The sequence below is a fragment of the Dasypus novemcinctus genome, chromosome 9 (genome assembly GCF_030445035.2).
Source record: "Dasypus novemcinctus isolate mDasNov1 chromosome 9, mDasNov1.1.hap2, whole genome shotgun sequence".
In the NCBI taxonomy this organism is placed as follows: Eukaryota; Metazoa; Chordata; class Mammalia; order Cingulata; family Dasypodidae; genus Dasypus; species Dasypus novemcinctus.
The window spans coordinates 106,231,709-106,247,197 of NC_080681.1; the positions used below are offsets into that span (position 1 = coordinate 106,231,709).

General features: G+C 36.6%; 1 protein-coding gene across 21 annotated transcripts in view; it reads right to left on the reverse strand.

Moving 5' to 3' along the window:
- Window positions 1-15,489, reverse strand: part of EPB41 (erythrocyte membrane protein band 4.1) — a 240,694-nt gene that overhangs the window by 128,428 nt on the left and 96,777 nt on the right. For 17 of the 21 annotated variants that reach the window (XM_071217589.1, XM_071217591.1, XM_058304759.2 and 14 more), the window contains exons 2-5: window positions 11,546-12,020; window positions 10,362-10,571; window positions 7,720-7,824; window positions 372-414 (exon numbers count right to left, since the gene is read on the reverse strand). In XM_071217589.1, the coding sequence (XP_071073690.1) occupies window positions 372-414; window positions 7,720-7,824; window positions 10,362-10,571; window positions 11,546-12,013 (826 nt within the window). In that variant the 5' untranslated portion in view covers window positions 12,014-12,020. The remainder of the gene's footprint in view (window positions 1-371; window positions 415-7,719; window positions 7,825-10,361; window positions 10,572-11,545; window positions 12,021-15,489) is intronic. The other 4 variants (XM_058304765.2, XM_058304760.2, XM_058304761.2 and 1 more) reach the window with 1 other exon arrangement.

A 15,489-nucleotide genomic window follows, 5' to 3' on the forward strand; every position in this document is an offset into this window, starting at 1 on the left:
CAGGATCCAGTAGCAAACTCCCAATAGTAGGTTACTACCATTTCAATCACTACCATTTTGAGAACTGACTCTCATATTCTTTTTTCCTTCTCATCTATGTTCTTTTACACCTCTGCTACTCTCAACTGCTCGTCTTCTGTAATTTTTGCCTAGTTGTAAAAAAAAATAATAATCAAGATCTGACCTACATCTCAATAGCATCCACCTTTGCTGCATCCTTCTATTATGGATTCTCCAACTTGCATAGGCTTTATCTCAATTTCAAAGCCATATGCCAAAGTCAGGATTCTAAAGTGACCACAGCTAGAAAATGGCTGGAAATCCCCTGACTTATAAAAGAAAGAACTATAAAAGGGGCTATATCCACTTACCATGAATCTGTTTTTTTATTTCTTTGGCAGAATCCAGCCATGTCTGTAAAAAGAAAAAGAGGAATTCACAAAGAGTTTCAAATATATAAACAACAGAATACCAGAAGCAGGACAACTAGCCATCTTTAAATAGTGTCTCAATGTCAATCAACATTTCCATCCATATTGTTTGCATTAATTTCATATAGCATAGTGATTTTGAACAGAGACATAGGGAGCCAGACTTCTAGTCTTGAATCCTAGCCCCACTACTTCCTAATTGAATAACCTTACACAATATATCTCTCTTTATCTCAGTTTCCTCATCTATAAAATGGGTATCCGTAGTAGTGCCTATCTCATAAAGTTATCGTGAAGATTAAATGAATTATATGTAAAGCTTTTAGTAAACAACAAATGCTAAATAAGCACTTGCTATTTTTATTATTCTGTAAACTCTAGTAAAGATCTACAATCAGGATTAACTGACATCACTGAAATTTTATTTTCCCTTCCAATCCTGACCTCTGGTTTCATTCAAGTTTTTTTCTATGTATAACACCATGCATATGGTTTGTACTCAATTAATGTTTACTGAAAAAAACAACAACCAAATATTATATTTTCCCTGACTACTCTTACCCACACTATTCTCTCCCTTCACTATTTTCAATTCCACTTAAGAGACTGCATACCACTAGGACAGGGCTTCTCAACCCTTCCTTGCCAGACCATGCAAATTAATGGCACTTGAAAAGTGCTTCATCATTAACATCTTTCAAAAGTCTCTTGGGAAATGTTTAAAGGCAGAAATTTCTAAACTGAATTGTTTAAAACAGTTTTAGTGAAGTACAAATACCTATATAAAAGTTAAAAAGCATTTAAGTGTATAATAGGTTTTCTGGAACTTCTGAGAACCTTGGTTTATGCTATGCAATCACAATCCAGAATCCTCAATAAAAACTACTTTCTTCCACTGTGGAATGGACATCTCCCAGTATTATAAAGAAACTCCATACTTTCCATTATTTTTAAAGGGAATCGCCCAAGGTAGCTGGAAGCTGCCAAGTTCCTACCAGGGATTTCATCAAGCATTCTATGACTATGGAGCTAGAATTCCCATAAATTTAGACAAAGAAAGGGGAAACCCCAGATTTGTGTCAATCGCATGGGGACCCCAAGGTGTAAGATACCTTATAGAACAGATTATTATTGCTTCTGTACCTAGACCTCCAAATTAAAATAAAAAGCAGAAACAAAACCTTCTGGAAAGAATAAAAATCAGTGTGTCCAAGAATAGGTACTCTTGTACTCAATTTAAATTAAATATTAAATTCATAGAATTTTATTTAACCAACAAATGTTTGAGGAATGCCTCCATGTGCTAGGCACTATGGTTACAAAAAAAGGATAAACAATAGTGTTGTCCTCAAGGAGCCATGAGTCTAATGGGATAGTCAAATAGTGAAAAATCAGTTTCTTCTAAGTGTGATAAGTGCTGTGATCAAAATGTGTGATAGTGTTCTGATTGAGAGATGCACAGAGAAAGGGCACCAAAAAGGACTATGATTAAAAGAATGTTGAATATTAAAGGACATATGAGTTAGCCAGGCAATATCTTAAGATCCCCCTTAAAAAAGCAATTCTGGAGAATCTTCTAGTCTCTATTTGAATACTTTCAGGGAACTTCAAGGAAGATGGAGGACTAGAAAGACAGGGGCCAGTAATAAAGATTCCCTTTCAAGAGGCCATTTTACCAATTATATCTTCTTTTTTTATATAACTAACATTTTTTTAAAGATTTATTTTATTTTATTTCTTTCCCCTTCTGCCCCCACCCCCTGCCCTAGTTGTCTGTTCTCTGTGTCCATTTGCTGCGTGTTCTTTTTTATTTTTTGTCCGCTTGTGTTGTCAGCAGCACGGGAATCTGTGTTTCTTTTTGTTACGTCATCTTGCTGCGTCAGCTCTCACTGTGTGCGGCGCCATTCCTGGGCAGGCTGCACTTTCTTTGGCGCTGGGCGGCTCTCCTTACGGGGCGCACTCCTTGCGCGTGGGGCTCCCCTAAGCGGGGGACACCTCTGCATGGCACAGCACTCCTTGCACGCATCAGCACTGTGCATGGGCCAGCTCCACACGGGTCAAGGAGGCCCGGGGTTTGAACCATGGACCTCCCACGTGCTAGACAGACGCCCTATCTACTGGGCCAAGTCTGCTTCCCTCAAATTCCATCTTGAACTTAAAAAAAAAAGACTTCAAATAATATAGAGATGAAAAATAGCAATATCCTGATCTAGATCTTCATTTATTAAACAGAAGTACTACAGGTCTTCTCACATGTTGTTCTTTCTACTTGGAATACTCTGTCCCCATTTCTGCATCTGGACGCTTCCTGACCATCTCTTGTAATTCAGTGCTGATTTAACCTTGTTCAGAAAGCAGCCCATTCTGACTCTCTAGGCTATTTGGATACCCATCTCACTGCTATCCCCTAGTCAGTCTGAAATGTCCCAGAGGAAAGAGACTGTTTTGTATAGCCCTGTCCAGCACAAGCAGATGCTACTTGCTCAATAAATGGTTGATGAACAAATGAATGAACAATCAAATGAAGCTACTGAAATAAACCAGAACAGATATGGTAAAGTTTCAACTAGGACAATGGCATATTAGCAGGTGGGATGAAGAGGAGCTGTTAGTATCTTTTGCAGCAACTATAACCTTAGGTTATAAGGCTCTACAAAAACAACTACAGGCCCTGAGTTGGCCATTAGCTACCCTCATCTGGAGACCTTAAAGCCCCATTCATGTAAACATGAGATTTATACAACAGGCAAATACTTGTCTTCTGAGACTTATCTATAAGCTCCAGAAGTCTGTCTTTCTTAACTTGAAGAATAACCATTGTTTAAACTGCTATTAGGATGTTGACTTTAAATCAGAACTCCAAGGCATGTTTATAGAAACTCTATAATGCAGCTAATTTTAAGCTCTCAATCCTCATGTGTTAAAAATTAAATCCACTAGAGATGTTAATCCAAATCTTCCTAGCCAAAGACAAGATCCCAAATGTAGCCTCCCTCTATTCTACAAGTATTATTTACAAAATTCATCTTAGTCTTTCTAATTTACCAGAAACAAAGATACAGTAATTACTGACACTTGCCTTCAGGGCCAGTTATGAATCAACGGAAAAGAATCCATCCTTTCATACTAAATTCTTCATGCTCAATTTACTATTTACTCCACTGTTCTTTGGTTTTACAAGTTGAGAAAAAGACTTTCTGGATATGACTGATCATCTTTTCCGAGTTGATTATCTGGCTCCAAAGGTAAGAAAAATTTATCCATACAGGAAATGAAAGAAGAAAGAAAAAGACCATATACTGTTGAATCAAATGTACTTCTAATTTAAAATTCTCATTATTTATCAGGAAAGCTTGAAGTTTTTTGCTTAGAGAGGGAATTTGGAGAGGCATTTAATGTGGGTGACTTTTCCCCAAGGAAAGAAACCTTAATTCATTCATAAATAATGAATTCTAAGCAGGAATAAAATGCAAGAAAGCAACTGTTTAAGTCATATAGCTTAGAGTCATAGTGGTAATAAATATTTCTTAGGGCTACAGAAGTCTGTTTCTAACTGCTTTTCCTCTTCAGACAAACAAAGCACACAGACCTAGAAATTAGGAGAGAAGTTACATTCTCAAGGAAATTAGAGTCTGGCAAGGAAGACAGACATAGGCCCAGACCACGGATGAAAATCAACCCACACCAAGATATATCAGTGTGAAATCCCAGAACCCGAAAGATATTAAATAAAAAAAAAAAAAAAATTCTACAAGAGGAAGTAGAGGGGTGGGAGGGAGTTCATACATCCAGACTGTAGCAGAGGAACTTAAAAGGTATCATATTAAAGGACTATTGTCACCAAGATACTTCTAGCTAACATATTGACCCTTTAACTTGACAATGCTTAAGTAAGTCTTGCCCAGATTTATTTTTTGTACAAGATCTGCCTTGGCCATCTACTAATGAAGTTCCTGCTTTCCCTTAGCCCTGCTTCCTGGATCAGCTAAGGACTCTCATTCTAATCCAAAGAAATACACTGCTTTGACTTTTTCATGAGAGCTAGAGATTGGCCATGAGGAGGTCAAAGGTATTAATAGAAAATATGGAACAGCACAATCCCCCTGACCATATTCTTGCTGGATATCTTGGCCTTACTCCTGGCCTTACTACCAACCTGCCAAACGCCCAACATATACATCCTATGTTTCCCAGGATTCACTTGCCCACTGACATATCAGAAAGGGCTCTTATAAATTATCAGGGAAGCTGAAGCCAGATTGTTATTTAAGGACATTAGCTTTTCTTTTCCTGAAATACTTTATTTAAGAGGAAAAATAATACCTCTTCTACAGCCAGGTTTGTGCTTTGCTTATTCAGCTTTTATATTAGGCCCTTTATTTATTTATTTATTTCTCTCCCCTTCCCACCCCCCGCCCACCGCCCCAGTTGTCTGTTCTCTGTGTCTATTTGTTGCGTGTTTTTCTTTGTCTGCTTCAGTTGTTGTCAGTGGCACGGGAATCTGTATTTCTTTTTTGTTGCGTCATCTTGTGTCAGCTCTCCGTGTGTGCAGCGCCATTCCTGGGCAGGTTGAACTTTCTTTGGCACTGGGCGGCTCTCCTTATAGGGCGCACTCCTATGCGGGGAAACCCCTGCGTGGCAGGGCACTCCTTGTGTGCATCAGCATTGCTCATGGGCCAGCTCCACACAGGTTAAGGAGGCCCGGGGTTTGAACTGCGGACCTCCCATGTGGTAGACGGACACCCTAACCACTGGGCCAAGTCCACTTCCCTATATTAGGCACTTTAAACAAGATTTTACACATAAATATATAAATGAATATAAACAAAGCAATTTAATATTTGCTCATTAAAAAATAAACAAGATGATGAAAACCACTGTAAAGGAAAATAAAACTGCTGACAGGACAAGAGTATTGATGGTACCAACAAAAATACAAAGTTTCCAATGCAAGTGAAAGTTTTTGTCCCAGCAATGGAACATAGGAGCTCAACTACAAGTAGAAAGGATTTCCTAGGCTGAATTCCTATAGCTGAGCTGTCTCCTAAATATTTAAACATGCTTGGCTCTTAGAAAAATTCTTTCCAATTATATTAAACAAATAGGTACTCAGTGACTTTATTTACTTCCAAAATATAAGGATTCTCAATTATTCTCAAATTATTCTTGGTTGGTTTTTGTTGTTGTTGTTGTAACAATATAACAACATTCGATTTCTAAATCAAAATGATCTCACTGGGCTTATATAACATAAAATATGTTTCACAGTCTTTTACTTGAGAATTTTCTAATTCAGAGATGCAGAGGATTTTTTATTGTATTTTGTTTTCTAATTACACTCAGTGTTCTCTTACTAATGGAAAATAGAGGCTTCAGAAAGCTGATTTAAACCTTTAGGGCAAAAGAGTGAGAGTTAAATTCTTAAAGGAAAATATTAACCTACTTCCGGGAGACTTAGTTCCTCTATTTAAGTCAATAGTGATCCATATAGAAGGAACGAATTTGTAAACTGCTAAACTAAATAAATTCTACAAATAGATTTGTTTAGGCAAAAGGTTATTTCATCTCTTCTAGTTTTCCTTATCTGACTCAAATAATCCCAGTCTATAGGGTTTGCCATTGTTAAAACTGTTGCCCCTCAACTTTTCTTAATATTGAAATCTTGGGGAAAGAATCAACTAAAATGGCTTAAATAAATTGTATACAAGGCTCTCTCTCCATGACCTGGGCCCTCTATACCTCTCTAGATTCATGTATTACTCTATTCTTTACTCCCTAAGTTTCATCTAGGTCAGATGGCTCTCAAACGTCACTCTCAACTCCAAGTCTTTATACAAGTAATTCTCTCTCTACTTTATTTGCTCATTTATCCTTTAGTACTTGGCTTAGGCATCATCTCCCCAGAGAATATTTCCCAGGCCAAACCCTCCCATGGCATGCTGTACTTTCTCTTTTTTTTTTAAAGATTTATTTTTTATTTATTTCTCTCCCCTTCCTCCACCCCCCCCACTGCACCCCCCCCCCCCCGCCCCCGCCCAGCTGTCTGCTCTCTGTGTCCATTTGCCATTGTGTTCTTCTGTGACTGCTTCTATCCTTATCAACGGCACCGGGAATCTGTGTTTCCTTTTGTTGCGTCATCTTGTTATGTCAGCTGTCCGTGTGTGCAGCGCCATTCTTGGGCAGGCTGCACTTTCTTTTGTGCTAGGTGGCTCTCCTTCCAGGGTGCACTCCTTGTGCGTGGGGCTCCCCTACACGGGGGACACCCCTGCATGGTACAGCACTCCTTGTGCGCATCAGCACTGCACATGGGCCAGCTCCACATGGGTCAAGGAGGCCCGGGGTTTGAACCGCAGACCTCCCATGTGGTAGGCGGACACCCCATCCATTGGGCCAAGTCCGCTTCCCTGTACTTTCTCTTGTTTAACACATTACAGCAGTAACTAAAGTCATCTTTGCATTAAACTGTACACTCAAGTAGGCAAGGATCATGTCTATAATGTCCACAGTTATAGCCATATCGCCTACCATAGCATCTGCAGATATCTGTTAAACTGGACTAAAGTTTTCATCTTTAGATTTTAAGCAAAAGATTTGGAATTTTCAGTTACATAGCCCAGGAAATAATTTCAATCGTTCTAAGACAAACATCTGCATATAACTTTTCAACCTTTCTAGCCTGTTTCATGCTATCACCCTTTCTTTTACTTCCTTCAAAAGGTAACTGGGAGGGGATGTATAGCTCAGTGACTGAGCACCTGCCGTCCACATATGAGGTCCCAGGTTCAATCCCTGATACCTCCTAAACAAAACAAAACAAAACAAAACAAAACAAAACAAAACACTGTATCCTCAAACTATAATATAATAATAAATTATTGTAATTATACATCTAATATTACATTATTACATCAATGAATATCAGTGATAGACCATCTGTTCAACAAATACTTATTATAGATTTCTTTGTAATAGATACAATACTAAATGCATAATACATGAAGTTACTGGTATCTAATCAGCACCTTATACCTCTTTATATTCCCTGCCTTTTAAAAATACATAATAAATACTTCTTTTCAAAGATAAAAGAACACACCAGTAATGGTCCTTTCTTTAAAATGTTAATTCTAGAGATGAAAATAGCAGGAAAAATCTGAGAAACAAGAATAGACAAAAATAACTCTAAGTGTGCCTTGGTGAAGCAGGCATACATACATTTTTAACAACAACTACTAAAAAATCAAAAGGAATTTTTGTCAATTTCTTAATCTACAATCAGTCTCCTCACCTTAGAGTTTGCATTATCCCAAATGGCTAGACCAAAGTAATCTTCTTCCAAAAGATTGAGGTGCTCACATACTCGTTTAAGCAAATCTTGTCCTACAGCATGTTTCTGCAAAAATACACATTCTTAGTTGAGATTTCCTCTTGTCCCCATATTCATTACCAAAAAAAAAAAAAAATGAAATGTCTTTTTCCAACTTCCTCTTTATGCTTGCTTGGTTACTAATAAACTTCCGGATGGCTAGAATAATATGTTACAAAAATCCTGTTCCTCAATTTGTCAGGTTACATATTCAACACTGACGGTGGCTTGGAATGCTACAATTCAAAGCTAAATTCTACCTTCCCTCCATCCACCATTTCCCACCTCCATCCCAAATACCACGTTTTTATTTTTGGTACAATATTTTCCAGACCATGCTATGGGCTCCTGTCAGTCACTGATAACCTGAGTTAATTTTATTATCAGCTGTTGACATTGTCAGTTAACTGAGGCTATAAAGATCATTACACTCCCTTCCATTCCCAGATCAAATGTCCCATGAGAATGAGTTAAGCCTCAACTACCTATAATCTCTTTCAGAAGAATAAATAAAGTATAAAGTTCTAGACATCCTACAGACACTACCCATTACGGTGCCTCTCTCAGTGGTGCTATGAATCATTTTCTTAATATTTCTTTACCTAGAAAATCAAAATATCACCCAATTTATGTACTCAAACTCCTATTTCTAGGGAACAAATACCTTAAGAGATCAAGAAGTTCTGGCTCCTCCATGTACTAACCAAGCAACCTAAGTTGATTCAATTAATCTTTTCAAAATGTTAGGTTGCTCATCTGTAAAATGATGAGAATATTTATATTTGCCCTACCTACCTACTGGAATTGCATATGTGGGGGTAGGAATCAGTCATGCTAACACCTACTAAGAAATAAAAACCAAAATACTTCAGAAAATTAGAAATCTTTTTTTGACACACAATGACATGTCCTTCCCTCAATGAGTTACTTACAAAGACTATTAGTAAGTCAATAGATGTTCATTCATTTTCAGACTTAGTCCATCTACATTGTATCATTTTCCTCATTTTTTCCCACCTATGTTTTCACTTTAAAGGACAGAAAATTATTCGGGAATTTTTCATGTACAAGTCCCTAATCTTTTATTCATAATTACAAATTCTAAAAAATTTGAAGACACATTCTGATTTGAACTGTTGTAAGGTTATTTATGATCTGCACTTATTCCTCTTAGAATGAATCTTCATATATTTTACACAGAAATGTCTTTGATCATGAGGGTGCTGCTACAGACCCTGCTGGGGGTATATTAGGAAACATGCAGAACACGCACTTATTGCCTTTCTAAAATTCAAAAAAATTCTGAATTCCAAAATGCATCTGCCCCTAAGGGTTTTAGATATAAGAGATTCATTTCTCGATCTTGGACTGAATGGGAAGAGTGTGGAATTAACCTTCCCCATCTCCAATCTAGCTAGTGAAGAAGCAGAGAATGCATACCTTAGGTCATTTCTAACTACCACATGTAGTAACTGTTTTCAGAGCTCAACAGTACATTTTTCTTGATTTCCTTCCCACCCTCCACCCCCAAAATGGCTCCCTCATTTGTTCGTTGTTTGCCCTCATCTGCTCATTGTTTTTTTTTTTTTTGCTCATTGTCTGCTTGTTGTCTATTAGTTTTTTCTTCAGGAGGCATCAGGAACTGAGACTGGGACCTCCCATGTGGGAGGTGGGCACTCAACTGCTTGAGCCACATCCACTCCCTCTTGATTTCTTTTTTAGAACTTAAGAGGGTATACCAATGAATAAATATAGTATAATTTTTAGACCATTTCTTTTGTGTTTGGATGTATTTGCATTTGCACATAATTCAATTCAGAAAGAATGTGTTGAATACTCAAGACAGAAATACGAATGGAATACATATTTTTAGCAATACGAGCTATTATTAAGAACAATCACAGGGGATTGCTGATATTTCAAGCATATCATAATTGAAAACTGCTGCTCTATTTTTATAAAAGTTAGATATTTAAAGATTTTAACTTGTCCTGAAAGAGCAAAAAGGGTAACTGAATAATTCTGATATGTTTATTCAATCCAATTCAATTACTCATTCTTTCACAAAATAATAGTAAATTTTAAGGAATTATATAACTTGATATAATTTTTTATATGCTATCTCATGGGGCTAAAGAAGTACATTAAGTAAACCAAATCTTATTAAGGTTTAGATTTGGAAGACCAGAAATGTAACAAATAGCAATTTTTTAAGGACAAATATAATTATGGGGGATAGCTGGACGTTAATATCTGACATTGACGCCATCCTGGAAAACCTAGTCATGGAAGGTCACTCTAAATAAACTTTTTTTTTTAACAAAATTGTTTTTGATCATAAAAGAAACACATGCTCACTTCACAAGATTTTGGCAGAAACCAAAAAAAGTGAAGAAAAATAAGACTCACTCATTATCCTCCCACTCTCATCTCCAAAAAATCAGTTAACATTTCAGTCCATAGATAAAGATATATTCCATAGCTCAGAACATGACAACACTTACCCAAGCCTATATGAAACAATCTGTAAGAGTTCTGATTACTGGAAATTAAAAAGTACTCACCTCCACAACACATTCATAAACTGTGTCATCCAGCAAAGATACCTTGCAGTGCATGTTTCTATGTCTTCTGATTGACTTCTGGGAAGGCTTTAATTCTCTTTCTGCTTTTGATTTAGGACTTTCTTCTTTCACTTCTATTCTGGAGCTCTCTTCAAGTCCTCCTTCCTTAGTTTCAATATCTGGATCTTCTCTGTGTTCTTCCTGAGCAGGCTATATATCCATAACATAATCAAGTCAGTAATAAAGACATTTTACGAAACATGCTGTATACATTTTTACCTATAATAATGTTACCAATAAAAGTACCAACTGGAGAACAAAAATTGTTAAAACAAACACTAAAAAGTGACATTAGGATTAACTATTATTTTTCTATAAAGGATCCCAAAAAAGATCTACAGATTTTGCTATTCTTAAAACTCCTCAGATAGAATCCCATCGCTCACTTTAATAAATGAAGGTTTCAGATAAACCAGAGGACACCAAAACCTATTGCTCTCAGCACTACATATTCCTCCTGACTATGTCATTTTATGATGTCATTAAAATTTACAAAACTTAAACAATGTTGTCCCATACTCTTCAATTTTAGTAAGGTAGTCTTATGAATTGCAAAATGAGGTATTATTTTCCACATATTCTAAATTTTATAAATGGCTAAGGAGGTGGTTGGAAACCATTTTAGAGCATGAAGCAACATATAGAGTGGGCTAAAAACTGTAACTTAGAGTTAACTCCTTCCTATCAGGTATCATTAATGTTAAATACAAAGAAGATTCAAAGAAGCAAGGGATAGATAGTCTGGGTCTCCTTGAATAAGCAAGAAGTCATCCCAAAGCAATACAGGTAGGCGACATTTTGCTATATACTTTCTGACTTCTAACCCAATAAAATTGCTAAAAAATTCTTTTGGTGTGGTTCCAGGACCCAGGATTGAACCCTGTACCTTGTATGTAGAAAGCCAGTGCTCAACCTCTGAGCCACATCAGCAACCCTAAATTTGTTTTTTCATTTGTTTGCTGGTTGTTTGTTTTTAGGAGGTATCATGGACTGAACCTGGGACCTCCCATGTAGGAGGTGGGTGCCCAACTGCTTGAGCCACATCCGCTCCCCAAAACCAAATGTTTTTAAATGAAAAATGAGGTGTATATGCCTTCATCATATCCACATCCACACATCCTTACCTGTGTTTCTGCACTGCTTAATGAATGAAGATCCAAGGATGGGTCTGTTTTGAGTTCAGGTTCAGGAGCTGCAATTGGGGCCTTTAAAATGATCTCTTCATCAAGACTGGTTCCAAATTCTATTACTTTCTGACCTCCTTCAAGCTTCTCTTTAGTTGACTCTACTTCTTTGCCTTCCTCCTCAGAGACCTGAGACTTGGGCCTTTTGAGAAATGAGGAGAACAGCCGTGACAGGCCCCTGCTTTCTGATGTCCGCTCCTTGTTCTTGGTCAAGTCTTCATGTGTAGGACTGTCGCCATTAGATGTTTTCAGCTTCTGCTCACACTGACCATCTCCCTCAGCTGCTGTTTGAGAAACCTCCTCCAGCTGAGTTTCTTGGTCTACATTTGTGGCTACCTCACCCTCTTCCTTCTGTTGTTGGTGTTGTGAATTTTCAGTGTCAGCCACTAAACTCTTCTCTGTTGTCATGATGTTGCTATTAAAAAGAAGAAGAACTCTCATAGGCAATACAAATAACTGTAGGCCAAACCCTAAATCAGATCAAGTGTGCCAAAATTAATAAACTTAGATATTCAATAATTAACAAACAGTACTCTAACTCCATTAAACATAAGGCTTTTCCATTGAAGTACAAATATAGCTTAACACTACATCATCCTGAATAAATTACTAATACCTTGAATCACTAAAGGTATGCATATAGAGCAGGGGTTCTTAACAAGGGGTCCGTTAGCCTGAATTGAAATTCAAAAAAACATATTCTTGTGGGGACATGTTGATACAAATGTGATATATTTATTAAGTAATACACAATATAGTGTGGATTTAGTAGGGGTCTGTGATTTTCACCTGACTGACAAAGGGGTCTGTGGTACAAAAAAGGTTAAGAACCCCTGATATATAGAGAGATTACCTTAAAATAGTACCCAGAGGCCACCTTAGTTGAAATGCATCATATTTTAAATTCAATGTTCTCAACTATATCTAGAAAATAGTTTTATCCTTCTAAAAAAGGATCTTTTTCATATATTGTCCTTCCAGGGTATCGTTCTGAAAGTGCAGGATTTGCAGGAATTATTTTCTGCAAAATTCTCTCTACCCCATGAGAAGATAAGATTAAACAGTTCTCCAATTCTTTATTGTTCTTTCTTTATATTTTTTTAAATGCAGTCTTCTCTATTAAAAACAGTAAATGTAGATTCCTGATTGTTAGAAGCCTTGCCAACTGCAACTGCAAAAAAAAAAAAACAACTGCAAAAAAATTCTTTAGGTCTTTTATATTACCCAACTATAGCCTCTTTCAGAAGTATCCAATTTTAAGTTCTTTAATACCTTTTTTCTTTCTGACAAATATGATTTTGAAAACTAAGCAGTTTTAAGAGTAGAAAGTGAAATGATCACAAATGCATCTCAGAGAAAAAAAATTCAGGAGGCTAATGTCAATTCATTAATAGGAGAGAGGGAGAAGTCAGTTGTGGACCACATATATTTCAAACTTGTTGATTTCCTAGCCTCTTGATCTCAAGCCTCACAGTAATAGTCAATAAGCATTGTTATGTCTAGTTTACGGAAGAATAACCAGCCTACATAGGGTGTTCTCTAAATAATTTCTTCAAGTAAATTTATTTCAAATATTCATTTAAATGAATGAAGCACCTAGCACCTGTGCTGATGCTAAGGCTACAACAGTAAACAAAACAGACAAGGTCTCAGTCATTATGGAGTTTACATTCTTAATTCAGCTTTTTTAAAAAAAAGATTTATTTATTTATTTAAAATACAAGCTAAACCTAGAATAACTGTGTATAAATGGAACAAAGCAGTATAAAGGAAAGAGAGCAAACATGTATTGAGCACTGTTTCTGTGCCAGGCATGTCAAGGACATTATCTACATGATCTCAATTAAGACATTCAACAACCCTGAAAGGGAAAAAAATCACTTAATCTAATCTTATAGTTGAGGTACTAGAAACTCAGAAAGTAACTTAACCAAGATCACATTGCCAGCTGGTGGCAGACCATTATAAGGGGTATTGAAATAAACACAGACATAGTAATAAAAGGAAAAGCCTTTATACAGGCTCTTATTGACAATCTGCTCAGTCTTTTATTTTAATCATTAAAAATATTTATTTAGAGAAGTATATTTCTAGCCTCATTTACTAAGTTACCAAAATTACTCTGAACTAGTGCAATTTGTAATCCAGTCTTTATAAGCACTATACAAAACATTTTCCAACCCATATACATCCTCAATTTGTTACACCTGAGTAAGGCACATTTGTACTTACATAAAAGCATAAAATTTCTCTTTATATTAGGAGAAGCAGCTGATTTTTCCAAAATTTTTTTTCATTAATCTTTAAAGTAACCGAACTTGACTGAAAAAGAAAATCTGGATCCTAAAACTACAGGTTATTCTAATAGAGTTAATGATTTGACTGGAGAGCAAAATTTACTTCATGTTTTCTTTACAAAAAATAAACAGAAAATGCCAAGGATTTATAGTACTATTTTCCAGAGATTTCAGACATGGCTTCATCATTTACCTGATGAATAGGAACAGAAACCTCTTCTATATTAAAATTTTCCTACATAACAAACTTTACACCAAGATCTCTCATAGTCTACAAGAAATTATAAAACTTTTGTGAATGTTTTAGCAGATATGAAAATCACTTCAACTCTATTTCTAAGTCTTCAGTTTAAAGAGTATTTATTCTATTGTTTTGCTATTTTTTTCTTAGAGTTTTAAAAATAAAAAATATCTTCTAAGGCTATCACTATAATTGCTTTCATGTGAAAGAGTGTCTCTAAGGAAGCAGCTGAATTAGTATAAGCACCCTCCGGTTTATTAAAAAAACAAAACAAAACAAACAATGTTAACAATCTATATACTATATGTTTACTTGTTAAACTCTAAAGTGCATCAAATCACCTAACACTCTTGTTAAAATGCAGATTCTGATTCAGCAGGTTTGAAATGGAACCTGAGATTCTGCATTTTAAACAAGCTCACAGATGTTGCCAATGCTGCTGGTCTACCCACCACACTGTGAATGGCAAGGCATAGAAAAGAACTATCACAACCACTTTGGAATACACCTCAAAATGCCTAAGAAAACAAAGATGGCTAAAAGCTACTTTTAGAAAATGGAATGTGAACAGTGAGAAATATTTTACCCAGTACATGTTCAACATATGTTTGCTAAATTACTGATGCAAAGAATGCAACATGGCAGTGGACTTGGCCCAGTGGTTAGGGCATCCGTCTACCACATGGGAGGTCCATGGTTCAAACCCCAGGCCTCCGTGACCCATGTGGAGCCGGCCCATATGCAGTGCTGATGCGCACAAGGAGTGCCCTGCCACGCAGGGGTGTCCCCTGTGTAGGGGAGCCCCACATGCAAGGAGTGCACCCCGTAAGGAGAGCCACCCAGCGCGAAAGAAAGTGCAGCCTGCCCAGGAATGGTTCCGCACACACACGGAGAGCTGGCGCAGCAAGATGACATAACAAAAAGAAACAGATTCCCGTGCCGCTGACAACAACAGAAGCAGACAAAGAAGATGCAGCAAAAAGACACAGAGAACAGACAACCAGGGTGGGGGGAAGGGGAGAGAAATAAATACAAATAAATAAATCTTAAAAAAAAAAAGAATGCAACATATTATTAAACATGGAAGTTAAACCATTAACATTTTTAGAATTCTTTTTGGTGCTTAATCAGACCTTGAAACTTTAACCAAAAAGCTGTGCAGCCATTCAGTGTTCTGGTTATCTCCATTGATAATGACATCTTTGCCACATTTAGGAAGAAATGATCAAGAAATATAACCAAATAATTACAGAATATTTAATCTATCAGTGCAGAACGAATGCATTGCATTGCATTGCATTGCATTTTGCCACATAATTGGACATGTGAAAAACAAGCTGGTCACA